This window comes from Typopeltis vanoorti, chromosome 10 (genome assembly GCF_054136105.1).
Source record: "Typopeltis vanoorti isolate ZY-2024b chromosome 10, IOZ_Tvanoo_1.0, whole genome shotgun sequence".
NCBI lineage: Eukaryota > Metazoa > Arthropoda > Arachnida > Uropygi > Thelyphonidae > Typopeltis > Typopeltis vanoorti.
Window position 1 is genome coordinate 127,672,698 of NC_143558.1, and position 19,198 is coordinate 127,691,895.

The following is a 19,198-nucleotide window of genomic DNA, read 5'->3' on the forward strand; positions in this document are numbered from 1 at the left end:
AAACCGCTATTATAAAATCATGACTACGTATAATTTAAAAAAAAAAAAAAAAAACAGTGAGTGTGTAAAAGCCGTTTTTAGTATTGGCTACTCAAAACAGCTTTTTCTTAGTTCTGTGTCTGTTTCATTTTAAAGTCAAGTTAATATACTGTTGCCTGATTTTCTGTTTTATCTGCAGATATTAATTTGTATTTTTTTCTTAAAATAATATTTTAAAGTTTTAATGTTTTAATTTTTGAAGAAAATTAAACTTTTCTTCAAAAATTAGGAACAATAGAGTTGTGTTATTTTGGAATTGTTTAAACTGTTACCCAAACTGCGTTCTACCGATACTGTTTCTGCCAACAAGAGATTCGTGAGGAAAATTGTGAATTAGTGACTTGCTCCGAAGTACTAAATATGAAATTGTTCGCGTACCATGAGCGGTATAAAAGTATTGATATAGTATAATAATGGTTACAGTCCGTTAATAATTTATGGTTGTTTAGAATCAAAAATAATAACAATAAAAAACTTCCAGGTAATTTTCGTGCTCTTATTTATTCTTTGTTAACATCCCCACAAAAAAAAAAAAAAAAAAAAAAACGCTTTTAGGCTCATCAAGAATCTAAACGTAGATTCTTGCTGAGCCTAGAAAATAACACTACTCTATTGTTCCTAATTTTTAAAAGACACTTTATTTTAAGAAAATAACTATTAATAACGAAAATAAAATTTTTGAGCATTATAGGAATTTTTTGTATGAAACTAGGTTCCAAAATAGCTCTTCATTAACTTTATACGGATTTTTGTATTGCTAATTATTTAATTTTGTTTGGTTGTCAACGCTTTTAATATACAATAAAAGTATGATATGACATGAACTGGATTTAATAAACTGAGACATAATAAATATTAAGCATTACAACTACCAACAAAATGTAAAAACTTTCTCGTTTTTTTTTTGTTTTTTTTTTTTATCCCACTGCGGAAAACATACCAATACGACGCTGTCGCATTTCCACTGAGTATGTACCTTAATACGACGTGATCATGCGATGCCAATCGCCGTCAATTTTTATCAACTGAGAAAGTCTTCTAGAATTTCTTCAAGCAAAATTATATTAGTATAATTACAGAATTGGAGTCACAGATAACGCCATATTTTTAAAATTCATGACACACATACACACATATGTATCTATGTGTGTCTCAAGCCGACGGATAAAAATACGCTTACTTAACAAACTAGTAAATGTATATTGACCAATAGCCGTAGTTGGTTTTCAGGCCATTCTTAAACAATCGGTTAATATTTAGAAGTTGTGAGTGGAAATGTTAGACAGAAATTTTAGAATGAATGGAAGTGTTTTCTATTTGCTCTACTTTTTTATTCATGAAAAATAGGCTGATATAGCCTCCCTATTCACTAATACACTCTTAAACTTTAAAACGTATTCAAACTCTCTCCTCCCGACATATCTGCCTGATTCACTTTCAACATGCACTCTGGTTATTTTACTTGGTAGGGAAAAAAAAAAAAAAACCCTACAAGCTGGTTATTGGATCATTTTGCAAATGATCCAATAAACTCCGCTACTCTCAAAACCGCATATATGACTTGTTGAAGACGTTACCTCAGTTTGGCCCCGCAGCTTGGATATGTTGGAAACATTTCAAACACCTCAAGAATCAACATTGGAGGACCCTTTTCACTATTGAAAAGGAAAACAGTAACTTCCTGTCCCTTTTGACACTTTGATCACTGGTAACCAACAGATCCTTATCTGTCTACCGAAAACGTAATACAGAAAAGTACAGCCATCATTTTATCTCGTCATTATTCCGCCCACTGTTATGAAAACCATAGCTAATAAAGCTAGAACCATCTACTCGGATTACACTGGTCTCTCCAATGAAATCGGTCACATCCGGGACACACCGCTTAACAGCAGTCTTAAATCTTTTTAAATTGGATATGTTATTCTGTGCATCTTAAATTGCCTTTAAGATTTGTTTTGGCAATTGGTCCATGAAACTGTAAAATAGGTTCCTCATATATATATATATATATATATATATATATATATATATATATATATATATATATATATATATATATATTTACCAAGTAATTTTTCATAATTTTCTTTCTGAACTTTCTGTTCTGCTTACTTAGTACAACATAAAGCTTGCTCACACGATCCATTTATTAAGAATGATATAAGCTAAAATACAAATCTGTAGCTAAAAATATAATGAGATGCAGATAAAAACTCTGCTATAAATAAATGATATGATTAAATTTAATGGTTTAAAAAGTTTAAAAGCCGTTCACCACTCTGTTCAAATTTTATGGATGCGACACATGTTCATAATCTTGATTCAACAACGAAGATTTTTTTTTTTATTGTACAACTTTTGGACAAGCCAGGTACTTTATTCTGCTTCATAGATAGTTTTAAACAATTTAAATAGTATTTTTTTAAATATTTTATTCTTGACAGCTAAGATATATCTTGTGTTTCAGTATCGTCAAAATGTAATTTTTTTTTCAGTTTTTCATTTTGGTTTTTGATATGTTGGATATAACTGTGGATGAACTCTCTTATAGCATTTTTGGTTTGGGGGGCTGATTAAGCCGACGAGAAAGAAAAAAAACGCAAACACAAAAAAGTCAAGTTTGCGCCTGAACGTAGTGCAGGTCTGAGGCAACTCGTGGTAAAGGTGGATTAAGTTCTGATCACTTTCCTTAGTATTTTTCCCTTCATGTAAAGCACATCCCCTTGCGGAGATGTATGATGCTATGCATTAAAGGCAATGGTCGGCAATCTCCGCAAGGGGATGTGCTTTACATGAAGGGAAAAATAGTAAGGAAAGTGATCAGAACTTAATCCACCTTTACCATGAGTTGCGTAAGTGGCACTACCACGAGTTGCCTCAGACTTGCACTACGTGCAGGCGCAAACTTGATTTACTTGTCTCTTTGCTTACTTGGGAAATAGGATTAAAAACCAAGTTTATATAAAATTACTTGGTATCTTGAATACATAATATACCCAAGTTAAAAAACTTTCTATATCTATATCTATATCTATATATATATATATATATATATATATATATATATATATATATATATATATATAAAGTTAGATGTTAGTAGATGTTAATATATATATTTCTATTTCTAATAAATATATGTTAGAAATATAATTGTTTTAAAATATATTACAGTACTGGAAATGTTGCATTATAAAACTGCTTTGTTTAAATTTAGGAACTTATGAAAATTGTATATCTCTTTGGATTCAGGTCCTCATCCTACATGTTACAGCTTTGGATGTAATTTCGTAATATTTTATACAATAATAGAATCTTATTTTGATTTTCTTCCATTCATTCATTTGTCTTCCTTCCTTGGTAGACGTGGTTCCTGGCGTCCAATCGGTCACATGAGGCCTTGCAGTCCCCTATTGGATAGCGTTCGAGACACGTTCGAAGGATTTGAACAGCTTGCCAAAGACTTCAGCAAAGCATTCCAGAGTAATCGCCATCTTTGTGACATCGTTTTCAATGTTGGGCAAGGCAAGTTTTGTTATTTTAATATATTTAAAAATTTTTATCATGTTTTGCGTATGACTATTAAATTATGACTTTATTAAAGAGAGCATAAAGTAAATGATATATTAAATGCACACTAGTGTTTCAGCTATTAGAACTTCATATGAAGATTAAAAGGTAATCATTAGTCTTAACCTTCAGCATGATAATCCACTACTATTTCCAATAGTACTTTCGTAATGTACGACCTTCTTGATTAAGGATTCTGTTGACAGAGATTATTGCATCGAATTTATTAGTTCTCCTTAGAGATCAGGTAGAAATTTCAATCCACTAGCTCACTATTTACGCTAAAATTTCCCAAGCTTCTGTTTCATGAGTTTGTGAAAACGTTTGAAATATTTATCCAGTCCTGAACATATTCATAACATAGCACAAAGTAGAGAACGTTTCGTTGTAATCTATAGTAGGCATGTCAGTGAAACTCCGCTTAAAGAACATGGCAAAATTGAGAGGATCGCATCCTGTGTATTCAGATTAATTTCATATTATATTTGGTTTACCTTAAAAAGATGGTGAAGTAAAGAAAAGATAATTTTCACTTTATTTACCTAACTTGTTTAACAAAGGAAAGATTCAACAACATTTAATATTTTAGATTTAATTTGGAGACTTTATTGATATATTAGGTTTATTTAGACTATTTTTTTGAGATCCCATACTCTATCCGCAAAGAAAAATAAATGATATCAAACTATATTTTCCATATTCATATTATCGCTATTCCAATCTTAACATTCCTATTCATGTAAAATATAAATCACAATATATCTTTGAGTATAACTAAATAATTAAATTTCATTTGGTGGAATCTATTAGTAATATTTTAATTTAAACATTTAACCACTTAAAATATTATGCAAAAAGTATCATGTGAGTATTTTTAGATAAATGAATCCTCCAATTACTATTATTCCCAAAGAGATCCTTTATCCCTCACTAACTTTTTAAAGACTGCCTACATCCTTCGGCCTTTACTGAAAGCGAGTTCAAACTATCAGTGAATCGAGGCTTTGCAGGTTTGTGTGAGAGAGAAACTAATGCTACCTTTTGACAAAAAATTGCATTGTTGTCTGTAGTAAGAGAGAGACTCACTCATTTTTGGGGAGGGAAGAAAAACTTACTTGCCTGTGCTAAAGTTAGGCAATCATGCGATTCTAGTTGTCGAACCTATAACGTTCTTTCTTCGGGCGGCGTATCGCATATGAAGGCAAACGCCAATTCCACAGGGCTACACAGGCTTTGCATTGCCATTGTTTTAAACTATTTTGTATTACGATTCATATGAACACCAGATCATATGGATTCGTAATTTTGTAATATTGGTTTATTGAATACGCTATGAATAACTAGCGAATTAAAAATCATCCATGAGAGCCACCAGAAAATTTTACGAACATAACACTAAAACATTATAATGCAAAATATACAGTAATTACATTATACTACGAGATAATGTTGGAGCTGAAGCACATATAATCCGTGGTTGCTATTTTAGATTGGCAATTTTATTATGTTGATTGTACTATTAAATATTTTGCAGGAAATGACAGGACAAAAGTGCATGCTGTTCGGGCAATCCTTGGAGTGCGTAGCAGGTGTGTATAAAAATATTATTTTTTTTAAAAAAAAAAAAAAAACTTACTTTACGAAGTTTTTATTAATTTTATTTAATTAATGTGTGCGTGTTAAGAAAAAATAAGAAAGACACGAATTTTAGACCACATATGTTACTTTATTTATTTATTGTGTGGAATTAAATTCTGAGACGACAGGATACACTCAGTTCGAATTGTTTTTAATGATCTTCTCCGTACTCAGACGCTTGACAAATTGAGTTTGCTGAAAACAAAGCCCTTCTCAACTTAATTTTGTCATCAGACCTTTTTTAATAAGAATTTAACTATAAATTCTTATTAAAAATTCTTATTAGAAATGAGAGTACATGGAGTACTCTCATTTCTCTGTTGATCAAAACACATTTTTCAGCTCTTTATTTTCCCCCTTTTCCTCTTCTTTCCAAAGTTGAGGAGGGATCCCTTGTCATTAACAGAAGTCATATGACCTTTTAATGATAAACGAATCCAGCAGGAAATGCAGAGAGGTTTCAGATGACGAAATCCAAAATATTTTAGAGAGCCAAACTTATTTGTGGGAGGTCCACATATTTGACACTTTAGTATCATTTCGGATATCATCAATGAAACTAATGACTAATTTTTAGAAGCTGGACTACAATCAGCAGATATCTTCTCACCATTTTCCTTTTGGCTTCTTTGTAAGCAGCTCACAGAACACACATTGCAAGAAATTGTTATTTATTTACTACTCAAAATATTCTAATAAACCAGGTATAATCAATTCTTGGATGATATCTGGCCTGCTGTAGCTTTTTCACTTGTTCAGTGCGATTTCACAAGCTCTTTTACAAGTGTTGCAATTATAGCTGTATACATCAAGTGTTGGACCAACAACAACAAAAACAGGACGAAAACAGATAATGGATGTTCTAGTCACTAGGAAATTTGTTCTTTCTATTTTTACCCCGTTTTTAGTTATTTTACTAGTGACTGTCTTGAACTGATAAGGATGCCTTTCTCGAGGTAATAGATGATTTTCATCGCCCGGTGCTAGACTACACTATTTATTGGGGGAGGCCTGAAGTAGATTAAAAAAAGCACTGCATTTGTTTTCTAAAGAATGGTTCTCGGATTATCATGACCTTGGCTCAGCCATGGCATTAATGTGGAACTGTTACGAAAAATAATTATATATATTTCCAGCCGGAAGGAATACACGCAATTTACAGCTAACAATGAAGAGGATTAACCATCCTGTCATAAACTGTATAAGGTTTCTAAGAAGCGAGATTAATTACTTGGGAGTGACAGGCCATTGAGACTAACATGAAAGAGAAAGTGAGACGTATTTTCGGTGGATAGAAGGCGGCGTTTCATCCTATTTAATGTTCTGAGACGAGTATTTTGAAATAGCATTTTATCTCCATTGTTCGGGACATTCTTAAGCATCTGCTTATCTTGATGTCAAACGCATTTTCTTTGGTCATTGAAATGCAATTTCAATGATCAGATCAATGGGACAGATCATGCATTTTCAGATTTTGATTCCATTTAATGACGAATCCCGTCTTACTACAGTATGAGGATATTAACTCCTTCAATTCACAGACAAAACAAAACCTATGCTGAATATGTCGCGATGTCATTCTCATTCGCGGGCATCCCAGTACATTCACTAAATTATTATACACGGACACATTCTTTTGGCCCATCCAAATTTGGCAATCCCTATAGGATGGACGTCTTGACATCTGTCTAAACTGATATTTTAACGCCTCTCAAATGTGTCTTGAGCTAAATAGCCTAATCTTTACTCTCTTATTTCTAAAAACTACGTCGCTACAATTCCTGCAGTATGGTATGGTATTGATCTTCATAGGATCACCATAGAATATGCAACACAAAATTGATAGTTTCAAGAATGGCAATGCAACTTTTTTTCTTTTTTTTTCCCGGAGACTGAGTATGAGTACTATGAGAACTCAGGAAACGTATTCTCACAACATACCACCATCACTGCTGTACGTAATAGATTGCGTAAATTCTACTAAAGAACGTTCTCCCAGAAAAGCCACCATTAAATATGTCATCTAATTTGAAGAGTGTACATCGTAATTCTTCGCTCCACATTAAATCTTATTAGTGATCTTGTCAATCACGTGAAATCTGCATCAGCTATATCATACACAGCAAGAAGTTGGACCTATACGCAGAAGCCTTATGTGGGAAACTGAGGTTATGCAGTTCAGTATATAAATTGTTATGGCGCAAACTCCTTCAGCCGTGGAGATAATTTATTAATATAGGATGGAAGAACTTTCAGCGTTCTTGTATCCAAGAGTTTGTCTGCTCGACTGTTTTTTGGATTTCTTTTCACCACCACGTTTCTATCCTTGCATCAGCCACAGTTCATCCGGGACTTTAATTGTGCTGCAGTTGTTCACACGAAAGTATTAATGAGTAATGTGGCAGCCTGTGGTTATCTCTAAACCATGCCCTATTTCAAGTATCGTGCATTCACTTGCTTTTATACCTTACTGCTTAGAAAACAGGTCTTTTGGATTGAGTTCTGTTATTGAGTTACTAAATACAGTACTTGCAAACTCGAAAATCATTGCTTTCTGAGTAACGTTGAGTTGTAAATTATATATTTTAATAACTTATGATCCAAGAAAAGCTATGTTCACAACTTAAGAATCTGACGTAGCTGTATATTGTTATTATCGGGAGATTCAATTATTTGAAAATGATAATATAAATTAGGAAAAATTTCATATCGCAGGCTTTATAAAATATTATTTTCAGTTGCTAATTGATCTTTCAGGGTATTCTTAGAGATGCTGTACGGTTTCACTACAGGATATGGTGCTTGTGCTGCTTCTTTAGAACCGGAAACGAAATTGATTACGATGCCAAATCCGAAATCAAGCAACTTCTTACAGGTATGTTTTTTGTTTAAGTTTTTCTTAGGAAATAATGTTTTTTTCTGAACACAAGAACGACTACATATCCCTTTCTTCTTGTCCGTTCATCCAGGGATTTTTTTAGCTGCTAATTTATCTAACAGAATTCTTTTGCATGTAGCTGAATGCTTTAAGCGTTCAGTTTTAAGCTGCAAGAACCACATAAAAGGAAAGGAAAAACTGCACTGAAAATCTTCTTATTAAAAAATCATTTGTAACTTTACGAGATTTAGACCGATATTAATTTCTAATTTTGGGATTTTTCTTTTTCATTGTTCGATTATTGGTGATTTCCATAGTAGTGCTCATCGATGCTCTTTCGACTACGTCAATGTGAGAACGTTTTCTTACATGATGCACTATTCTTGTACTATGTAAAGTAGCATATTGCTGTCCCCACCAACCATAAGGTTGCAGAGAGAAGAAAGAGTACAATTCTTACATGGAAATTTACTTGAAAAAATTCCCTCGTAGTAAGAGTACTATATAAAATATGGTATTCATTAGATTCTCACGAGAGAGGATATTTTCATTGTATACTGGCTCCAGTTATATAAGAATCCAACATCATAAATTATACAATTCATTATCAAGAGATACAAAATTTTGATGAAAGGTGCTTTAAAAGAATTTTTTTTTTCTTTATCGAAACCAGCAGTTTCCCTGAAATCATTGAAACCAGTTCAGTGGTCTGAAAACATTTTAGTCATCTTCTTAAGTTTTTTTCGAAAGGACAAGCACTTGAAGTTTCTTGCTTGTAATTTTGATCGTTCTATCACTGGTTTGTTTTAAATGTTATACATACGCCTCTGTCTGTTTTATCTTGGTTGAAACTAGACTTGAAAATTCCCTTTTAAATGCTACTATGAAGTTTGCTATAAACAAACTTGTATTCCGTATCTATTTCGTACATATGTTAGAACATACATCTTCTTCTAGCGTTTTTATCCCCCAGGTGCAGGGTCTGCTGTATGTAATATAAGTAATATATGTAATGAAATCCAGTATGTAATATACTGCGACTTTCCCCAACTAGCCTGGCATTGTGTGTGTGTGTGGGGGGGTGTATTTTATGGCTGTAGATATGTGTGTTCACGAGGCTGGTTTGCCTGTATGTACATTTTCGTACATATGTTAAATCATATGTACGAAATAGATATGATCATAGGATATTTTTGTGACTTTTATTATTCTTTAAGCTTTTACTAAGGGAAGAGTGAAAGAGTGCAGAATAAGGTTATGTTACTTCGCTCAGATGATTTGCATGATAGTATGAATTATGGGCGCTGAATATTGTTGGGATTAGAGAGAGAGAGAGAATTGTAAGAAATGGAATGGTAAACTACCCTGTTGTATACGAGAGGAGACGAGCATAGCGGCTTAGAATATGCAAGAAGAGAGAGTTGGAATTCAATGTATGTGTCAAATCTGAGAAGAGACGGATCAGTATGATAGGAAGATTATCCATCTGATTGAGAATGAGAGGTTGAAGAAAATACTGTTGAGCTGGAGAAACATGGTAAATCATGGATCTCTGATTATAGGCAAAATGACACAGGAGAACGAGTTGACGAAATCATAAGTGGCAGGTTTAGCATTTTCAGAGTAAAGACACGAAAGTAAAAGACGAGAAGTCCTCCTAACGAGAGCAGATATTTATTGTCATAGTGTTAATTTTAAAAAAAATATTAATATAGGCATAGACTTGGAAATGTTCAGGAACCTTGAGCTACGAGATAGTTAAGATCAGCAAGTAAGCAGAGGATAGAAGATTTAAATCATTGACATTGGCGGAAAAGAGGAAAGAGCAGAAGTAGAGAAAATTGGTTTCTCGAGTTACTTATGGACCATATCCTAAAACAACCGATGACAGCGGGAAACGCGTGCTCCACTTGGTGATAGTCTTTTGATGGCAGCAAATAAAGTTTTAAGTTTCTCATACTGCCTCCAATAGGAACTAAAAGCAAACAATTATGACAGGCTAAATAAGATGCGAGAGAACTAATTATGTCATAAGGAACTGATTCGGAAATAGATCAGTGCTTGAAATTTGTTCAAGACCATTTGAAGGCATCTATATCCTAACTGTATTCCTAATTTAATGAGATTAAACACAGTTAAGTGGATAAATAATGAGATTAGGCAGAGGAAGCGGATCTGCAGAGAAGTAAAGAAACTCTTCAGCAATTGCATGAAAAGTATAAAGATTCAGCAAGAAAAGCGGCAGTATAGTAAGGAAGGAGAAAATGGAAATTCGAAAAGTAGCTGATAATAGTTCTTAAGCTGATAGGCCAATAGCTGAATTCATATTCAATTCATATATTCAGTATCAATGATTCTAGTTGCAAGAAACAGTGTTAACATCAGCAGATGATATAGTGGATTAGTTTCATGCCAGGAATCGAGAATAGCGTTATGTCTAACATGAGAGAAATAAGAAAAAAGAAGCCTAGAAATTGCTGAAGTGGTGAAGATATTAAACAATCTTGATATGAAGAAGACTGTGGGACTGGATGGGATACCACTACTTACATGAAAGTAATATTCAAAGTAGCTAAAGGAGTTCTTGAGAAGTATTGCAGCTTGGGACGATCCTGAGGAGTTGGAAAAATTGACTCCTTTGTTTGGATTCCTCTGCAGTGGCAGTATAGCTGTGATGGTGAAGATGCAGCTAGGTCTGTTACGAATAAAATACAACCTTGAACTGGGAGAAGTAAGATTATACAGATGAACGGCATAGTTTTGTTACTCTCATCTCTCTTCTGAAGAAGAAGGAGAGGTAACAATGGTGTATCGCCAGATTTTCTTCTGGCTCGCTGTTGTTTGGTTTATATGCTTCTCTAATTAATTTTTCAATAATTTTATATCTCTTGGCATCTGTCTCCTGACTTCCATTAAGGCCGTATCTGGTTAACGGCATGAGCGCCTTCAAACTGCGTGCTTCAAACTATTTGTATTAAATTCAAATAATTCGAACCACACGGTCGGAACTCTTCGCTAAATTTCGTTCTCATATTGTAAAGGTCCTCAGCAATTGTTTCACTACGTATATTTATACATGTTTAATTGTGTTTGTGCCACACTTGTGACGGATGCGCATGTTATACGCTGTGGATAATACTCTTACTTTTTTTTTTAGCAATTGTGTTGTTGGTTATTAACATATTTCAAAGTGCAGTGTAATAAGAATTAATATTAAACATATTTAATTAATATTAACATCTTTACTTTGTTTCGTAAACCCTTTAATATGGATAACCTGTTAAAAATAGGATGTTTGTAACGCATAATAGAAAATAGTAAAGGAAATAAAAATGATTGTGATAAATGTGAAAAAGGACACCTTGATGCATCAGGATCAATTTGTAAAGAAAGTAATGAATGTGAGCTATTGATTTATTATAGCCCATCTAAAAAAATGAATACCTTTATAATTATTCGTATTTCAATGAAATATTATAACCTTTCAAATTGACTTTGCCTGAGAAGAGTACGCTAGTGTTAAAATTTTAAAACGGGTACGCATGTATTGAAAGTTTCGGAAACACTGATTTAGGGAATAAGGGACTGCGGAGGAGATCCAGGAAGAGTAGAAAACATAGTATCATGACTGTGAAATATTGAGCGTAAAGAAGTGTAGGTTTTTGAGGTTAGTATACGAGGAGGACAAGACGTGTGTCAACTGATGTAGGGAGGAGAGATCTTGCACTGGCGGTGAGTGATGGAAAAACAAGAGGTCATTTCTAGAAGCAAGGATAGATTTTTTTGAAGGGTCAATGGTGTGTGTGTGTGTGTGTGTGTGTGTGTGTGACTCATTTCCAGTGTAGTGTAGGCAGTGAGTGTTCTTACAATGAATAACTTCAAGATGAGTTACGAATACTTCGTTAACAAATTGTGCATTTTATTCCCATAATTAGGACTAAGGAAAACTTATCTCATTTTGTGTATTAGAATAAATGCCGAGGTTTGGTGAATTACTCCAAAGCATTATGACTATCCAGCTAGTATATTACTCTGCTAATTACAATACTTATATTCTCAAGTTGTTTTGCCACAAATATCAGTAGCTTTCGATCAAATTCCGATAATGAAAATTTTAAAAAATCATAGATATGTGAAACATTTTCATATAAAATTTTCAATTTTCGCTGGGAAAAAAATTCCCAGTGGCTTGAGTTCAAAACTGTTGTATACACTGTTTGTAATATTAGTTTTTAAATATTTCCAATCTGAATTATTATTTGATAAAAACAGCTGTTAATGTTAATGCTGTTTAATTTTTAGGTTCCTGATATTCATGAGCCTGGAAGAAGCAGAAGTAATTCAAGTGGTATGCTAGTGTTTCGCTATTTTTCTCGACTAGGTAACTGGGCTGGATGGGGTGGTAATCGAGCAAAGGCAAACTTATCAGCTGATGCAGCACTTCGTAGATGGCAAAGCGATTTTGATTGTAAGTGCTACAAAGTATGTCAGTGTGCATAATTTATTAAATAACTCTGTTCTCTTGATGAATTTTGTTAGCTGAAGATTTTATAGTAATCCTGAATGCAATATAATATTATAATAGAGTGATATTCGGATATCCAAATAGGTCAATATTCTGTAACCGGTTAAAACTAAGGAAGAAAGCTATTGACTTAAATATTTGAAGGTTATTATTTTTGAAAAGAAATCAAGAAATCATCTTCTTTTCTTTTTTTCAAAGAAAAGAAGAATAATGAAGAAAGAAAAACTTAGACGTGCAAATATTAGCATTGAAAAGGGAAAATATGTATACATACCTTCATGAAAATCAAGGCAGCATCTCATACTGTTTGTATGCTCTTCCTAACCGAAACTGGAAATCTAAACCAGAATTTCCAAACTTCTTTGACAAGTGGAGCATGGGCGTTACTTTTGATTCTCGCTAGTCTGATGCTATTTTAGGTGTGAAAAAGATGCATGTTTTTTCTTTGGAGTAGGGTTTTCGGATCACATGACTCTTAGCTCATCCAAGAACGACAATAATGTACAACACATTTTATGTAGAGCAACTAAAGAGTGTAAGTGATGCAGTTGATTTATTTTCTAAACCAATAGTGATGTTTGTTGGTGATGATGATGGTGAATATTGACGAGTAATGGATGAAATGTATTTCAGTGATCAAGCACTCTGTCAGAAAACAAAACGTGTCACTAGCCACAAGTTAAGTAATCATTTGCGAAGTATTGCAACAGCATTCCTGTTTTCTTACAAGAATTTTGGCTAATAAACAGACATGGAATGCTACGAGTATCGGTCTGTGTCTTCTGCAATGCTGTGCTGGCACCCTGTGCCTTTTCTCGCTTTTCGAAGACTGAAGTTGTCACTAAAGGGAAAAAATTCACGACAGTATCGCAAATGAAAAATAAGAAAAAATCCACAAGCTAGACTTTACGAGTGAAAAATGCAAGACTTCTGTAAATGTTGTCGACAACGGCTTGAACTCTGGATCCACTGTATCAGGCTGTAAAGAAACTTCCAATCAGACGGTATGAAATAGTCGTAAATACCATTATCTCAAAAAGGAGGGGATGCAATCCCGAAAATTTTAATATATATCCGTATATTAATCTAAACGTCTGAAATAATTCCAAACATTCGTACTCATTTTCATAAACTAAATTAGTTTTCGTTTCTTGCTATGTTTATGTAACATTAGTTAGTTTCATGACCTAAATTAGTTCAGATGATCTCGAGAACAGTAGTTCGTACATATGTAACTAAACTACTGTTATTTTTTAACGCAGCCCTATCTAATAACCAGCTGCTAATCGGTTCTTAAATTTTCAAGCTTGAAAAAGCTCTATGTCATAGCTGCTGACGTATCCTGAGTAGCCGAGCTTTCTACAAAATCTCCTCACTTCTGTGCCAAATATGAAAGTCAGTAATGGATAATTTGCTCGTTTTGAAGAAAATGACCAACAGCAGATCTTGTGGGCCTTTCCGTGATCCATCATTAAGGTTATCTGATTTGATACTAGATAAGATAGTCAAGCATAATTTTCATAATACTTCCGTGAATTTTGTCAGGATTTTAGCAGAAATCCTTTCTCTGCACCAAATGCAAGAGGTATTGCTCGAGATGCGGAACAGACTACGATATGCAACGAACTTTCTCGAAAAGGGCAATTGTTTTCATCGCTCAGAAGAAACATATACTGTACGCCCACAGTTCATAGAACCTGGTCTGGCATATTGTCAAGAATAGTCGATTCATGCTGAAGGGGAGAAAGAAATAAAGGATGTACGAATTGGGCACCAACACGTAAAACACTTGCTTTATACGTAAAATTTTCCAACTCTTATACAAGCAAAATAGTTCCCACTTTAAAAACTATAATGTTCATAAAAGAAAAGTTCATTTTCCAACGTGTAAATAAACAACTCATCCCACAAGACGGGTTGATTACTCTTTTACGAGAATAGATTGTCCTTCTTCAGACATACGCAGAAGTGTCGAAGGGTCGGGCATCTGTGGGTGTACAGACAGTACAGTAACGAGGGTACGAAGCGCCTGTGGCAAATGTCTAACTTGCTCCCCCAACCCAAAAATGACAAAAATTTTGAAAAATTTAAATGTAACAAGTTAAATTTTACTAAATGCAATATGTTAAATACTTACTATTAACCCCATGAAAATGAGTTGCAGTGTGTTGCAGAATTTGTGTGTCTAAAGCGGCGTATTGCCGAAACGTAAAAATACAATATAAAATAGCGGACGTTTATATCTATTTATTTATTTTTATTTTTTACGTTTTGCGCCCCAAACTTAGTTGCGCCCGTGGTGGCGCCTCTTTCGCCACGCCCTTGTTACGGCACTGTGTACAGTATACGTATGTGTGCCTGTGTTTCTAGAATCGGCGAGTAGGTTAGATATTGGAAGTTTTTTTCACTTGGTTAGACTATAAATTATATATTTAGTTTAATCCTTTATCAAGTATAAGCAAACAGTTTGCGCCTGAAAGATCTTCAAGACTGGGACAACTCGTGGCAAAGGTGGATTAAGTTCTCTCATCACTTTCCTTAGCATCCCATAATGCAAAGCACCTTGGTATCACCTCTGGGTCTGGCTCCCACTGAAGAGACCTCAATAAAGGTCGAAACCGATCTGGGTAGTGACCCTTTCCATAATGCAGAGCATTATACATGTCCGCAAGGAGATGTGCTTTGCATTATGGGATACTTAGGAAAGTGATGAGAACTTAGTCCACCTTTGCCATGAGTTGCCCCAGTCCTGAAGATACTTCAGGCGAAAACTTTGTTTGCTTACACTTGGATAAAGGCTTAAACTAAATATATAATTTATAGTAGCTTAGATAGTTGGATCTTCTCATTAGTTTTTAACAATATTTTAAGGGATAATTAAAAGCATGTATCACACACATGTTTCCATTACGTTCTACAAGACGTTTCGGTCATAAGAGCTTTAATTCGTTTTCATGTTTAATAATGCATTTTTTTTATTTCATCGTAAGAGTTTCCTGATTTCTAAATTAAGGTAGAATAAATTTATAAAGCTTTTAAAATTATCAAATTATTTAGAATTCTAAAGCATCGGTATTTACATATACATTGTAGATAACTTCTTATAATTATGAAGGAACTGTTTGGTTAAATAAGTGAAAAAGAAAATTTTTGAAACTGTATATTTCTAAATTTTTTTATGTGGTCCACACCCATGATTACTTGTGTCAGGCTAATTATCTATCATTTCTGCTTCGAGAATTACTGAAATAAGTTGAATACTAGACAGAGCCTAGATCAGTCGGTATCGACGATGCCCATCGATTGGAAAAATCTGGGTTCGTTTCTCTTCTAGGACACGTGGAACCATTATCAGGCCTTTACGACTAAAGATGAGTTAGCTGGTCTGTACAGAGGTGGGAGGGTTTTTCCTCCCTGAAAATCAGATTGTTCATCAGGAAAATTGGCTAGAAGAACATACGCAATTTGCACATGCAGATAGGATTAACTGGCCTATCATAAACAGTAATCAGTTTTATAAGAAGCGAGATTACTTAGCCGTGATAAGCCTTTGAGCTTATGGAATTGAATACTAGACCTAGCCTTCTCTCTAGTATTATCCAAAATTGAACACAATCAGTGCACAATTCCGATTCATTGTTAAGAATTTGAAACTGCTTTTATTTCATTTCTATTATGAATCTTGACATTCAAAAAACTTTCATCTAGTATATTTTTCATACTAGAAAAGTCACTGGCTTAAAGATTTTTTTTCCTAGCTTGTTCTAATAAGTAACATGTCAAGCATGTTACTCATGAGATTTTTAAATGCTTGATGTCTTTAAAATTAAATTAAATGCGTACAGACAGAAAGCGACACTAATAATTACGCCAAACATTTTTTGCGAAATTGTGAGCGAATATTTTTTACCGTTTATTTCGCAAAATATTCCGTTATCAAATAAATCATTTTTTATTAATTGATTTAATTAAAATATACTGATATTTTTGTACTGATTATACAAAAAAAATCTTACAGGCAAAGACAAGATAGAGAGAGACAGGGCGCCTTCTCTGACAGGAACTACTGTCGCTTTGAGTGTCTGTGCGGATGCCCACAAGGTGGACAGGAATAAGCTTTGTCAGCACGAGGTGAGACAAGTATACATGATATAGGACAATTCGAATTCATTCAAATGCTATATTTGATTTCCACTGAAAAGTAGTAGAACAAAGTAATAAATTTATTAGACAAGCTGTTTTTAAGAAACAATTTGCCATCCCTGCCTTTTGCTAAGTTAGTTGGTCACTTGATTTAGACCCTCGTTATTTGTTTTAGACATTTCTTATTTTCAATACTGTCAAAAGATGTCAGCAAAATAGTGAATTCGGTCTGTGATTTCAATAAAGAGACTGCCACTTGATTTGGAAACCCGGTTCTTTTTAAAATATATTTTCTTGTTTCGATTCTTTTTTAAATTCCTGTTTGATATACTAACATGTAACTCGAAGTGGTTTCATTTGAGCTGGTCTCTAACTCTAATTACACACTACTGTGAATTTCTTAGTATTTGAGCACAAACAAAACGAACACCTTAATCTAATGTAAAAATGACCAGCTTGTTCTGCACGTATTCACGAAGTTCCACCAACTTCTGAGAACGATAATATGCCTTAGAAAAAATCATTTGTTTATCTTTCTAATTTTTTGCAATGAATTGAATTATGTGTGTGCATTCTTATATTATTATTATTATTATTGAACCTTTCATCGAAAAAAGCAAAAGCCAATGATAAGACATTGATTGGTAATGCTTATAAACGAAAGTAAATAATAAATGGATAAAGACAGAGATTAAAAAGGAATAAACGTGTTAACAGAATGGACGCAAGAAGGATAGTAAAACCAAGAAAACGGTGAACGGACTGCCTGAGTAGAAATATTGAAGATATCACAAGATAAAACTTAAAGCTAGAAGAAAAAGAAAATAACTAGCTCTATGAAAAATGTTACGAAATAATGAGATTGATCCTCTGATTGTAACCTTAGGGATAACAAAATCAACACGTTCAAACCTGTTTGATCGGTCAACAAAACAGATTTAATAAACAATGCACTCATAATAAATTTGGAGCGTATACAAACAATGTAATAATAATTGCAAAATCTGGAATTCCTTTCGGTACCACTTCAGAATTTTCGAAGTAATAACATTTATTATCTATGGCTGAATAAATGTATCCAGATAAGAAAACATTTCAAGACAGTCTGTCTGATCGAACTTGGGCAAAGGTGTGCAGAAGAATTGGTAGAAAATTAATCCGAACAGTTTAGGTTTCTGATAAAATCCTTTTCAAAAGTCATGCCAGCAGGGTTTTGTTGATCTTTATTTGTGGAACGGATAGTGCTTGCCATTATAGAACAATGATAGTTCAAAGGATGAAAAGTACTAAAAGTGTAACATGAGAGGGCGAAAGGACGAGGGGCTGAAATGAATGGTTCTGGAACAAATGTAACGGGACTAATTTGTGAAGAGGTTATGAGTCACTTTTCACTGCATCTTTCATCGCGGAATACTGCGCTGAGAGATGCCATTTAAGGAAGGTATGGACATAGCCATTTCAACAGTGAACTACATTTAAATCAATTAAAAAAACTTTGAAAGAAATGAAACAATATGCTGATGCTTTATTAATGGTATTCAGCGGTGAGATGGTTGAGTAAAGATCTTCTGCAGCTTCTCCAACTTAAGTGGGGTCACTGTTTCTTATGAGTCTCCTCCACGCCTTCCTGTCTTGGGCTGTCACCACATCCAAGTTCTTCATCTTCAAGTCCTCTTCTACCAGCTCCCTCCATCTCTTCTTCCGCCTTCCTTGCACATCCATCTGCATGACCCTTCTTCCCACATATTCATCCTCCCTCCTCATCACATGACCAAACCATCTCAACCTTGCCTCCTGTATTTTCGCTCCTAAGTTCGTAACTTTCACTGTTCCCCTGACATAGTCATTTCTCAGATGATCCTTTCTGGTCACACCGCACATCCACCTAAGCATTCTCATCTCTGCTACTTCCATCCTGCTAATGTTATTTTTCCCTCAGGGCCACAGTTTCTATAGCATATGTCATAGCTGGCCTCACTACTGTCCTATAAATTTTGCCTTTCAGATTGATCGGCACCCTCTTATCACATAACACTCCAGCCATCTCCCTCCAGTTCCTCCAACCTGCTTGTATCCTGCATCCCACTTCCTTCTAACCTCCTCCATCTTCTTCCACTGTCGAACCTAAGTATCTAAAGTCTCTCACCTTCCTTCCTGATGACATTTCCTTCCAGCTCCAGGTCTGTCTCCTGGCCACCGCCCACTGCGCAACACATATACTCTGTCTTACTTCTGCTCAGTCTCATACCTCTCTCTTCCAGTACTTTTCTCCATCTTTCCAGTTTAGTTTCCGCTTCTTCTCTTGAATCTACACACAGCAAGATGTCATCTGCATACAACATTGTCCAAGGTGCATCTTCTCTCACCTCCTCTGTTACCACCTCCATCACAATATTAAACAG

At 34.3% G+C, this 19,198-nt stretch overlaps 1 protein-coding gene across 1 annotated transcript in view; it reads left to right on the forward strand.

The window, feature by feature from the left end:
- The window catches only part of LOC150102780 (uncharacterized), a 74,162-nt gene that overhangs the window by 28,986 nt on the left and 25,978 nt on the right, over positions 1-19,198 (forward strand). The window contains exons 9-13 of the mRNA XM_090399067.1: positions 3,407-3,567; positions 5,147-5,201; positions 8,008-8,125; positions 12,431-12,596; positions 16,672-16,784. Coding sequence (XP_090255193.1) covers positions 3,407-3,567; positions 5,147-5,201; positions 8,008-8,125; positions 12,431-12,596; positions 16,672-16,784 — 613 coding nt within the window. The remainder of the gene's footprint in view (positions 1-3,406; positions 3,568-5,146; positions 5,202-8,007; positions 8,126-12,430; positions 12,597-16,671; positions 16,785-19,198) is intronic.